Source organism: Budorcas taxicolor, chromosome 1, assembly GCF_023091745.1.
Source record: "Budorcas taxicolor isolate Tak-1 chromosome 1, Takin1.1, whole genome shotgun sequence".
Classification (NCBI taxonomy): domain Eukaryota; kingdom Metazoa; phylum Chordata; class Mammalia; order Artiodactyla; family Bovidae; genus Budorcas; species Budorcas taxicolor.
Genome location: NC_068910.1, coordinates 212,537,438 through 212,550,317, shown reverse-complemented (window position 1 = coordinate 212,550,317; position 12,880 = coordinate 212,537,438). Strand labels below are relative to the sequence as shown.

Genomic DNA, 12,880 nt, shown 5'->3' with positions numbered 1-12,880 from the left:
AGGAGAACAAAAAGAACCAAAGCAGCGATTAAAAATAGTGGACAAAATAGCAGCTTGGAGACTGGGAAGTACAGAGTAGTGACAACTGCTTCAATATCCTGGAAAGAGCGAAACCCAAAGCCTGCAGGAGATGGGAAAACCAACAAGAAGTAGGTCAGAAACCCTGGCAATCCCAGGAAGACTTAAGAAATAAGACTTGCTCCTTTGAAGTCAAAGATACTAGATGTCATATGAAAAATGGGAAAGGCTGAAAGTATTTAAAGAAGATTCCCAGATCCTTTTACCCTGAGCAAGTCCTTCAACTACACTCAGCAAACCATGGGAAGACAAGAGGTCTGTTCTCTGGAGAAACTGATGGCCGTGGACTCGGAGACAAGTGAAAATAGGTGGGTAAAAGCAAGCCAGGCAACAGGCCAGAATAAATGCTCAAACGATTTTCCACAAGGGTGTAAAGACCGTTGAATGAGGAAAAGACAGTTTTGCAACAAATAGTGCTGGGAAAACCTGATATTCATAAAAAGAATCAAGTTGTACCCTTGTCGCTCAGTCACTAAGTCGTCTCTGACTCCTTGCGACCCCATGGACTCTAGCACGCCAGGATTCCCCATCCTCCACTATTTCCCAGAGGTTGCTCAAGTTCATGTCCACTGTGCCGATGATGCCATCCAACTACCTCATCCTTTGCCACCCTCTTCTCCTTCTGCCTTCAACCCCCTTCATGGATCATACCCCTGTCATGGTGAAGGGGCTTACATAATAAAGCTACGAGTCATGCTGTGGAGGGTCACCCAAAACAGACGGGTCATAGAGGACAGTTCTGACAAAACACAGTCCACTGGAGGAGGGAATGGCAAACCACTCCAGTGTTCTTGCCACAAGAACCCCCTGGACAGTACAAAAAGTCATACCCTTCCCCTACACCATAAACAAAATTAACTCAAAATGAATCAAAGGCCTGACCTTCAGAGCTGAAACGCTAGAATCTTTAGAAGAAAACAGAGGAAACATTTTATGACATCGGGTTTGGCAATGATTTTGACATGTCACCAAAAGCACAAGAAACGAAAAAAGAACCTGAATTGTACTAAAATTTAAAACTTCTCTACATCAAGTGACACATTCTACAGAGTGAAAAGGCAACCTACAGAAGAGGGGGAAAAACCCAGCAAATCAAGTAATATGCAAAATATATAAAGAATTCTCACAACTCAATAAGAAGATGATAAACAGATTTAAAAATGGGTAAAGGACTCAAGACATTTCTCCAAAGATGCTCAACATTTCTAATCATTAAGGAAATGAAAATCAAAACTACAGTGAGATACCACCTTACACTCAAAGGCACGACCATTATTAACAACAACAACAACAAAACCCCACAACAACAAAAACAGAAAATAACAAGTATTGGAGAGGCTGTAAAGCAACTGGAATTCCTGTGCACCCGACCACAGGACTAGAAAAGGTCAGTTTTCCCTCCAATCCCAAAGAAAGGCAATGCCAAAAAATGTTCAAACTACTGCATAATTGCACTCATCTCACAAGCTAGCAAAGTAATACTCAAAATTCTCCAAGCCAGGTTTCAATAGTACATTAACTGTGAACTTCCAGATACTCAAGCTGGATTTAGAAAAGGCAAAAGAACCAGAGATCCAATTGCCAACATCCACTGGATCACAGAAAAACAAAGGAATTCCAGAGAAACATCTGCTTCATTGACTATGTGAAAGCCTTTGTGTGGGTTACAACAAACTGTGGAAAATTCTTAAACAGATGGGAATATCAGAGAGACCATCTTACCTGCCTCCTGAGAAATCTGTATGCAGGTCAAGAAGCAACAGTTAGAACAAGACATAGAACAGACTGGTTATTGGGAAAAGAGCATGTCATGTAAAATACCAGGCTGATAACTCACAAGCTGGAATCACGATTGCCAGGAGATACACCAACAACCTCAAACATGCAGATGATACCATTCTAACACAGAAAGCGAGAACTAAAGAGCCTCTTGCTGAGGTGAAAGAAGGGAGCAAAAAAGCTGGCTTAAAACTCAACATTCAAAAAACTAAAATCATGGCATGTAGTCACATCACTTCATGGCAGATAGGGCAACAATGGAAACAGAGACAACTTTATTTTCTTGGGCTCCAAAATCACGGCAGGCGGTGACTGCAGCCATGAAATTAAAAGACGCTTGCTCCTTAGAAGAAAAGCTATGACAAACCTAGCTTTGCAACCCCATGGACTGTAGCACACCAGGATTCCCTATCCTCCACTATTTCCCAGTTTGCGTATTAAAAAGCAGAGACATCACTCTGCTGACAAAAATCTGAATAGTCAAAGCTACAGCTTTTCTAGTAGTCGTGTACAGATGTGACAATTGGACCAAACAGAAGGCTGAGTGCTGAAGAATTCATGGTTTTGAAGTGTGGTGTTGAGAAGACTCTTTGAGAGTCCCTTGGAGAGCAAGGAGATCACACCAGTCAATCCTAAAGAAAATCAACCCTGAATATTCACTGGAACGACTGAAGCTGAAACTCCAATATTGTGGCCACCTGATGAGGAGAGCCGACTCACTGGAAAAGACCCTGATCCCAAGAAAGACTGAGGGCAGGAGAAGGGGACGACAGAAGGTTTAGACAGTTGGATGGCATTATCAACTCAGTGGACATGAGTGTGAACAAACTCCGGGAGATAGTGAAGGACAGGGAAACCTGGTATGCTTCAGTCTATGGAGTCAAAAAGAGTCGGACATGACTTACCGACTCAACAACAAAAATGGTGAAGCCAGTGTGGAAAACAATATGGAGGGTCCTCAAAAAACTAAATGTAGATGTACCATATGATCTAGGAATTCTACTTTTAGGTATAAACTGAAAAGAACTGACAGCAGGGTCTTTTTCCCCTTAACCAAAATAGAGCTGATTTACAATGCTGCGATAGTCTCAGGTGTACAGCAAGGTGATTCAGTCTTATATGTATTTCAAAGTGATTCTACATACATACATATACACACACACACACACATACTTTTTCAGACTCTTCTCCAGTATCGTTTATTATCAGATATTACATATAGCTCCCTGTGCTGCTATACAGTAGGTAGGTCCTTACTATTGATTTTGTGTACAGTAGTGAGGAGGGTCCTGAAGAGATATCTGCACACCTGTGATCAGAGCAGCATTACCCTAACAGCCAAAGTGAAAGCAACACAAATACCGATTGATGAACAAATGAATATATGTGGCACATCTGAATATACAGCGGAATGTTATTCAGCCTCAAAAGGGAAGGAAAATTTAGCACACGCTACAGCATGCATGAACCTTGAGGACGTTATGCTGAGTGGAATAAGTTAACCACAAAGAGACAAATGATGTATGATTCCACTTATATGATGTACCCACAGATGTCACATTCACAGAAGGTAAAATGGTGGCTGCCAGGAGCTGGTGGAAAGTGGAACGAAGAGTTATTTTTTCATGGGTTGAGTTTTAGTTTTGCAAGATGAAGGGTTCTGGAGATTGGCTGTACAACAATGTGAATGTACATAACGCTACTGAGCTGCACGTTTAAAATGTTTCGGTTCAGTTCAGTCGCTCAGTCGTGTGTGACTCTTTGAGACCCCATGAATCGCAGCACACCAGGCCTCCCTGTCCATCACCATCTTCTGGGGTTCACTCAAACTCACGTCCATCGAGTCCGTGATGCCATCCAGCCATCTCATCCTCCATCGTCCCCTTTTCCTCCTGCCCCCAATCCCTCCCAACATCAGAGTCTTTTCCAATGAGTCAACTCTTCGCATGAGGTGGCCAAAGTACTGGAGTTTCAGCTTCAGCATCATTCCTTCCAAAGAACACCCAGGGCTGATCTCCTTTAGAATGGTTAGGATGGTAAATTTTGTTATGTGTATTTTACCACAATAATAAACAAATAAAAACCAAGTGAGCAAACTGAACAACGTGACACTCCTATCTCCTGTCCCCTGCTGAGCTACCCGAAGAGCTAGCAGCCAGGATTATCTATGCCATGGCGGAGACCAGATGTAGAATTCCCTCTGGAAAAAAGGAATGATTTCTAAAATTTTTATCTGCTTCTTTTACAATTGTACCATGCCACTCTGGACAGCATTTTCCCCTCTCACTTTAAAAAAAATTATTTTAAAAGTTATTTTATTGTTGTTTAGTCACTAAGTCGTGTCCGACAATAATGGCGCCCCACTCCAGTGCTCTTGCCTGGAAAATCCCATGGACGGAAGAGCCTGGTAGGCTGCAGTCCATGGGGTCGCTGATGGTCGGACACGACTGAGCGACTTCACTTTCACTTTTCACTTACATGCATTGGAGAAGGAAATGGCAACCCACTCCAGTATTCTTGTCTGGAGAATCCCAAGGACGGCGAAGCCTGGTGGGCTGCCATCTCTGGGGTAGCAGAGTCGGACACGACTGAAGTGACTTAGCAGCAGCAGCAGACTGTAGCCCACTAGAGTCCTGGGTCCATGGAATTCTCCACGCAAGACTACTGGAGTAGGTTGCCATTTCCTTCTCCATGGGATCTTCCTGACCCAGGGATCAAACCCAGGTCTCTTGCACTGGTGCGCAATTGCTCAGTCATATCTGAATCTCTGCAACACAATGGAGTGAGTTGCCATTTCCTACTGCTGGGATCTTCCTGACCCAGGGATAGAACCCAAATCTCCTAAGCCACATGGGGAGACAGATTTGGGGAATGATAATTCCTTGCTTTTTGACTGCTGCCCCCCCTCACCCTGTCCCGTTGTCCTACTGAACTCCCGCATTGGTAGGTGGATTCATTATCACTGAGCCACCAGGGAAGCCCCAAAGTTATTCTAAACATCCTTATTTTCTAGTCCAACATTTTTATTCTCTAGGAACAACAGATTCTGACACAGAGTACCTCAACGACAAGCTGGCTCTTCCTACCTGATCACCCAATACTGAAACTCACCGAACGACAAGCTCTATTCAGGTATGAACATCCAGCTTTTAGTGTCTCATCTGGAAATATAAGCACACTTGAGAATGTGTAAAATTAGAATAAAAAACAACACACAGTAAAAAGAACATAAAGAAGACAGAGGCAATGCAGTGAACAAAAGAAAACTTCAAAAATACTATGAATAATACAGCCAGTGACAAGAACAAATATTTTGTCAAGTTTTTTAAAGATTTTCGGAGAACAAGACAATGTTTCTAATAATTAAATACATGGTAAAAGGTAGGAAATCAAATGGAGAAAATGTTTTTAAAGATATTCGGAGAACAAGACAATGTTTCTCATAATTAAATACATGGTAAAAGGTAGGAGATCAAATGGGGAAAATCTCCCCAAAAGAAAAGAAAAAGCAGTGAGAAGGAAAACAGAAGATGAACAATAACAGAAAAACAGATGGGAAATTGCTGTCAAAAACCTGAGAAAATTTCCCTGATGTTATTACAGGTTTCTAGCCTAAGTACTAGAACAATGTACTGCATGTGTACTTAGTCACGCAGTTGTGTTCAACTCCTTGAGACCCCATAGACTGCAGCCCAGCCAGCTCCTCTGTCCATGGGGATTCTCCAGGCAAGAATCCTGGAGTGGGTAGCATGCCCTTTTCCAGGGGATCTCCCCAGCCCAGGGATGGAACCCAGGTCTCCCTCACTGCAGGTGGATTCTTTACCATCTCAGTCACCAGGGGAAGCCCAGTATAATGCATAGGACTCTATTAAACAATAAAGCATACCTTGAAAACTCTGACAAGAAATCACTTCCAATCTAGAATTACAAGCCCAGCCAAATTATATGTAAAGAAAGAGCAAGGATAGCATAAACATATTTCCAAGAAAAGACACATAAATGTTCTTCCCATGTACTCTGTTCTCAAGAAGCTACACCTGTTTTTGGAAAAATGGATAGGCTTCACTGTTAACAGTAACAGAGACAGTAAATGTTTACTGAGTATTTACGGCATGCAGAGGACCGTTATAAGACTTTTATGTGTACTGGTTCAGTTAATTTTTAAAGCAGCCCTTTTAGATGGTAAGATGATTATTCTCTCTTCAGGTCACACATTCAGTTATCTGTCAGACTTTGAACCCAGACACATGGGCTCCAGAACCCACGTTCTCAGTCACTAAGCTACTGCTGGCGGCCAAGAGAAAACCCCAGAAGAGGAATATGTGATGGGAAGGAAAAACAAAGAAAAGGGGAAGGAAATGTCCATAAAAATGATAAACGGAAGTCCCCAACTCACAACTAAGCCAGCAAAAATGACAAAATTTGGGTGTGCTTGAACACATCTGGAAAAGATTTTCCAGTTGTCTGAAAGTTTGGATGAAAGAGTAATCAGTACAGAGAAAAACTAAGCAAACAAATACAAATCAATTACTAACTTCAAGGAAAACACAAAGCTATACAGCAAAGAAAAAGCAATCATAGTTTTGGCTGGCTCATTTCTGAGTAACGCTGAGTGATAATAAATCAAATGGTAATTCAACCAAAAGAAAAAGTGAACTGAAGACTGTGCATATGTGTCACTTAAATCTACAGCAGGATTTCTGGAAAACAGCAAAATGGTATCAGCATTTACTTAGAATCATGGAGGCAAAAAGCAAAAACTTAAGTTTCTGTCACTCTGCATCCCATTTCAGAATTTACAGAGCTAATGATTTTGCACACATTATGGGTCACTTTATGTTCTATGATTTCTGACAAACCCATAAACAGCATCTGAGAGCTATACCAAAGGGATGATCAAACCTTCAAAAATGAAACTATTTATGGGAACTGAAATATCTATTTCACATAATTTTCACGTTACGAACATTAGTCTTTGATCTTTTTTTTCCCCAAACATTTAAGGATCTTGTAGCCATACAAAAACAGGTGGCAGGCTGGATTTGGCCCATAAACTGCAGTTTGCCAACTCCTGTCCTAAAGCAACAGACCACTTGGAATACAGTCCAGAAGCTGCAGATAGGAGATTTCCATCACTGAGCTTCAAAACAGTCCGTATTACCCATAAAACAAAGATGGACAGCTGCTACACCCAGAGAACCAGCTAACCACAGTGCCAGTCTCTCAAGATGGTATTGGCCCTTATCTTTGCTCTCCTTGTCTTAATCCTGAAGAGACAGAGACAGCAACTCGGGAGGGGCTGGGGAGTGGGGAAGAGAATCAAAGTGCAGAAATAGCAAGGGAAAGAAAACAAAAACAAAAACAACCCAGTTCACTTTTCCTCACCAGTTTTCTGGACCAAAATTTGGCCCAATCTGAGGGGAAGGAGCGAGCTTTAAACTGAAGAAGAGCTTCTCAAGTAATTTAACAATGCTAAAGTGCTTAGTCAGTCAGTCGTGTCCGGCTCTTTTGAGATCCTATGGACCATAGCCCTCAGGCTACATTCATGGGGATTCTCCAGGCAAGAATAACTGGAGTGGGTTGCCAAGCCCTCCTCCAGAGGCTCTTCCCAGCCCGGGGATCTGGGATCAAACCCAGGTCTCCAGCATTGCAGGTGGATTCTTTACCATCTGAACCACCGGGGAAGCCCGGTGATTAAACAGTGAAAGTGTAAGTGAAGTCTCTCAGTCGTGTCCGACTCTTTGTCACCCCATGGACTGTAGCCTGCCAGGCTCCTCCGTCCATGAGATTTTCCAGGCAAGAATACTGGCTGCTGCTACTGCTGCCAAGTCACTTCAGAATACTGGAGTGGGTTGCCATTTCCTTCTCCAGAGGATCCTCCCGACCCAGGGATCAAACCCGGGTCTCCCGCACTGCAGACAGACTCTTAACTGTCTGAGCCACCAGGGAAGCCCAGATTAAACAATACCTGAGGCTAACTGGTGGAGAAGGCAATGGCAACCCACTCCAGTACTCTTGCCTGGAAAATCCCATGGATGGAGGAGCCTGGAAGGCTGCAGTCCATGGGGTTGCTAAGAGTCGGACATGACTGAGTGACTTCACTTTCACTTTTCACTTTCATGCATCGGAGAAGGAAATGGCAACCCACTCCAGTGTTCTTGCCTGGAGAATCCTGGGGACGCGGGAGCCTGGTGGGCTGCCATCTATGCGGTCGCACAGGGTTGGACACGACTGAAGCGACTTAGCAGCAGCAGCAGCAGCAGCAGAGGCTAACTGGAAATCACTAGGATATGCCCAGATTCACTCAGGTTAATTAGCAACAATGTCTAAGGCCAGAGGTAGGAAAGAATAAAATTGCTCTCTGTATTCCATCTACTTAATACAAGCTCATTCAAAAAACCACTTAGGAACCCAGGAGCATTTATTAAAGATATGTAAAGAATGCTCATAAACCAATTAAAAGTTCCCCTCAAAAGAAACAGAGAATAGAAAAACGGGCATAGAACATGAAGGGCTTTTTTTCTTTTTCTTTTTACGAAGGTTTCTTTTAACCCAAAATCAAAAGGGTGAATGAAGTGTGACAAACTTTCAGCTTCTCAGTCAAACGTAAAGTAAAATTTCACACTAATCAGGAAAAAATGTTAAAAGTCAGATGATAGCAGGGGTCTGTTAGGAATCTCGCCAAATGAAAGTCAAAAGGCAAAAATACCATTTTAAAGCAATGGTATTACCATTCGAATAATGAGACTGGCACAGCCATTCTCTGGCCTGAGCAAACACCCTGACGAGAAGGGGTATATTTTTGCATAACAAGGCAAACTTTTTCAGGAGAATCAGGTAGGGAGAGCAAGCCCACACTCTTGAGGCAGAGAAATTTTAATTTATTGTGACTGCTCCCTTCGGAAAAAAAAAAAAAGACGCACAGGTACAAAACACGCTCAAGGATTTCCAAGAGGCCGAGATGCTCGGGAACGAGACACCGCCAGGAGACAAGACGGGGGAAATCGGAGAGCTCGGTGACCACCTAGGAGCGATCTGGGCTCCCGTTGGATGAAGTGGAGGGAAAAGTGAAGTCGCTCAGTCGTGTCCGACTCTTGGCGACCCCGTGGGCTGTACAGCCTACGAGGCTCCTCCGTCCATGGGATTTCCCAGGCAAGAGTACTGGACTGGGTTGCCATTCCCTTTCTCCAGGGGAATCTTCCCCACCCAGGGATCGAACCCGGGCCTCCTGCATTGCGAGCGGACGCTCTGACCGTCTCAGCCACCCAGGGAAGCAGGAGGGAAGGCGGCAGGAATTGAAATGAATGAGGAAGACGAGTCCCAGCTCGCAGCACCCCGGGGCCAGCCGCCAGGAGGTCAAGGCCGCGGGGCATTTCTGGCCGCCGACGGCCACTCCCCCAGCACTCCGGGACGCTCCGAGGGCCCGCAGAGGCCGGGAAAGGGTCAGGGGCCCCCGCGGGCCGAGGGGCGGGCTGGCCGCCGAGGCCTCGCCCTCGGACGACAGCTGCGGGGCAAACCGGGGGAGGGAGCCAAGGAGGAGGAGCCGCCCCGCCCCGAAGCCGCGGAGGCAAAACAGAAACCCAAAGCCCAGGAAACGAAACGAGACACCGCCCGGCCCTGCCCGCCGCCGCCGCCGCCGCCGCCGCCGCCGCCGCCGCCGAGCGTCTAAGCCGTCGGGAGAGAGATGGCCGCCGCCGCCTGCCCCGGCCCCGCCGCGGCCCCAAGCCGCCGCGCCGGGCCGACGAGCCGCCCCCGCCCACCGCCGGCCTCCCCCCCCGAGCGCCTCGCTTGCCCGCCTGCCCGCCCTCCTGGGACACGGCCCGCTCCACCCCTCGCGGCTGCTCACCGCGCTGAGGCGGATCCCGCTGGGTGGCTGCGTCGCCATCTTGAGCGAGTTACAAAGCCAGGACCGGCCTCAGCCGCAATCAGACTGGGAGGTGGCTGCGGAGCGCCCGCCTACTTCCGGGGCGGGGCGCGCGTGGCTGACCCCGCCCCCCGACTTCCGCCTCCCGGCCCCTTGTAGTTGGGAGAGTAGGGCAGGTAAATTCCCAGTAGGGGTTAAGGAAGCCGGGACCGCTAGAGAGGGGTAGGCTTCAGGCTCCCGGCGGGAGCCTTCAGAGTAAGGCGCATACGTGCCTACAGGCTTTGCCAAACAGTAATCGGTATTTTGTTGTTCACTCGCTCAGTCGTGTCCGACTCTTTACGACCCCGTGGACTGCAGCACACCAGGCCTCCCTGCTCATCACCATCTCCCGGAGTTTGCTCAAACTCATGTCCATTGAATCAGTGATGCCATCCAACCATCTCATCCTCTGTCGTCCCCTTCTCCCGCCTTCAATGATCCCCAACATCAGGGTCTTTTCCAATAAGTCGGCTCTTTGCATCAGGTGGCCAGAGGATTGGAGCTTCAGCTTCAGCATCAGTCCTTCCAATGAATAGTCAGGGTTGATTTTGTTTGGGATTGACTGGTTTGATTTCCTTGTAGTCCAGGGGACTCTCAAGCATATTCTCCAGCAGCACAGTTCGAAAGCATCAGTTCTTTGTGCTCAGCCTCTCACATACGTACCTGACTACTGGAAAAACTGTAGCTTTGACTAGACGGACCTTTGTAGGCGCAGTAACGTCTCTGTTTTTTAATATGTTGTCTAGGTTTGTCATAGCTTTTCTTCCAAGGAGCAAGCGTCTTTTAACTTCCGTCCACAGTGATTTTAGAGCCCAAGAAACTAAAGTCTGTCACTGTTTCCCCATCTTTTTGCCACGAAGTGATGGGACTGGATGGCATGATCTTAGTTTTCTGAATGTTGAGTTTTAAGCCAACTTTCTCAGTCTCTTCTTTCACCTTCATCAAGGGGCTCTTTAATTCCTCTTTGCTTTCTGCCATAAGGGCGGTGTCTTCTGCATATCTGAGGTTATTGATATTTCTCCTGACTAATTGATATTAATCAGTATGGAGGCTGCAAATAATAAAGAGCTCTGTCTGGGGTCTTGGGAATTACAACTGGGGATACACAGTTCATTTCAGTTCAGTTCAGTTGCTCAGTCGTGTCCGACTCTTTGCCACCCCATGAATCGCAGCACGCCAGGCCTCCCTGTCCATCACCAACTCCCGGAATTCCAGTGGTCATGTATGGATGTGAGAGTTGGACTGTGAAGAAAGCTGAAAGCCAAAGAATTGATGCTTTTGAACTGTGGTGTTGGAGAAGACTCTTGAGAGTCCCTTGGACTGCAAGGAGATCCAACCAGTCCATTCTGAAGGAGATCAGCCCTGGGATTTCTTTGGAGGGAATGATGCTAAAGCTGAAACTCCAGTACTTTGGCCACCTCATGCGAAGAGTTGACTCATTGGAAAAGACTCTGATGCTGGGAGGGATTGGTGGCAGGAGGAGAAGGGGACGACTGAGGATGAGATGGCTGGATGGCATCACTGACTCAGACGTGAGTCTGAGTGAACTCCAGGAGTTGGTGATAGGTTCTAGCAAAATAGAATGTTTGGGGAAGAGAAAGAGTCAGGGGGTTATAAAGGCAAAATCCACAAGTTTTGTTAAAGTTGTATTGTAAGAATTATGATTGACTTTGATAGTAAAAGGAAATATTCGTCTTTAAGGGATGGATTTGTCACCAGTTATTTAGGGTATGGGCCGGATAAGTGTCTTGAATTTCTGGAACCCTGTGCAAATGTTCTGGATATCTTTGTTAGATGATAAGTGGTCAAAAGGTCAGATTCAGTCTGGGCAGAGACATAAGTCACTTCCTCAGTGGCCTCTGGCTCCAGTCTGGAGAGTTCTTTTAGCAGTACAAAACTGACTCTTTTTTGATTTTCCTTTTGCAGCTTGAGGTCCCCCCCCAAGTTTGAAGACAGGTGCCATGGGTGTTGGTGACCCAAAAAGATGCACTTGAAGTGCTTGACTGGGCTGGACATGAATTACACTGAAGAAAGCCGTTACATGCCCGCCAGTGTCATCCTGTTGTGAAACTTTAATGAGATGAGGTGACTCAGGTGGTAAAGAACCTGCCTGCAAGACAGGAGACCTGGGTTCAAACCCTGGGTAGGACAGATCCCCTGGAGAAGAGAATGGCAACCCACTCCTTTATTCTTGCCTGGAGAATCCCATGGACGGAGAAGTCTGGTGGGCTACAGTCTATGGGGTCTCAAAGAGTTGGATATGACTGAAGTGACTAACACTTAATGAGATGAAGACTTGTACTTTGGGGAAATACCCTAAAAATTATCACCCTTCATCCTGATGAAAAGAGTCCTTTCTCATATGCAGTTTAGTCCTTTTGCTCCTGCACTTGTATCTATATCAACCTTGAGCTGGGTCTTGGGCTAATTAGTAGGATATAGAAATGAATAAGTTGGGACTTCCTTGGTGGTCCAGGGGTTAAGCCTCCGAGATAACGCTGTAGGGGGCAGGAGTTCCATCCTGGGTGGAAAACTAAGATCCTGCTTGCCAGGCAGCCAAAGAAAAATGAAAGAAATGAGTAAGTCAAGGGCTGTCAGATACTGCAGTTAAAGAAAGAGTTAAAAGGTTTTTCTTAAAATATTCACTGCATTTAAAAGAAAAATACTTATTTGGCTGTGCCAGGGTCTTACTTGTGGCATGTGGGATCTTTAGTCACAGCATGTGAACTGTTGGTGCAGCATGTGGGATCCAGTTCCCTGACTGGGGATGAAACCCAGGCCCCTGCATTGTGATCGCAGAGTCCTACCCACAGGACCACCAGGGAAGTCCTCATTGCATCTTTATAATTGTAAAAGAAATACATTTGCTTTGTAAAATTCAGATAATATGGAAATATGAAACATAACATTTACCCCAATCCCTTTACCAGAACATATGAATTTGGTGTACATTACTCCATATTTCAGTTCAGTTCAGTCGCTCGGTCATGTCCAACTCTTTGCGACCCCATGAATCACAGCACGCCAGGCCTCCCTGTCCACCACCAATTCCTGGAGTTCACTCAGACTCATGTCCATCGAGTCAGTGATGCCATTCAGCCATCTCATCCTCTGTCGTCC

At 45.8% G+C, this 12,880-nt stretch overlaps 1 protein-coding gene across 1 annotated transcript in view; it reads right to left on the bottom strand.

Moving 5' to 3' along the window:
* MORC3 (MORC family CW-type zinc finger 3) overlaps positions 1–9,779 on the bottom strand; it is a 41,447-nt gene extending 31,668 nt beyond the window's left edge. The window contains exon 1 of the mRNA XM_052643403.1: positions 9,704–9,779. Coding sequence (XP_052499363.1) covers positions 9,704–9,742 — 39 coding nt within the window. The 5' untranslated portion in view covers positions 9,743–9,779. The remainder of the gene's footprint in view (positions 1–9,703) is intronic.
* Between the last annotated feature and the right edge of the window lie 3,101 nt (positions 9,780–12,880).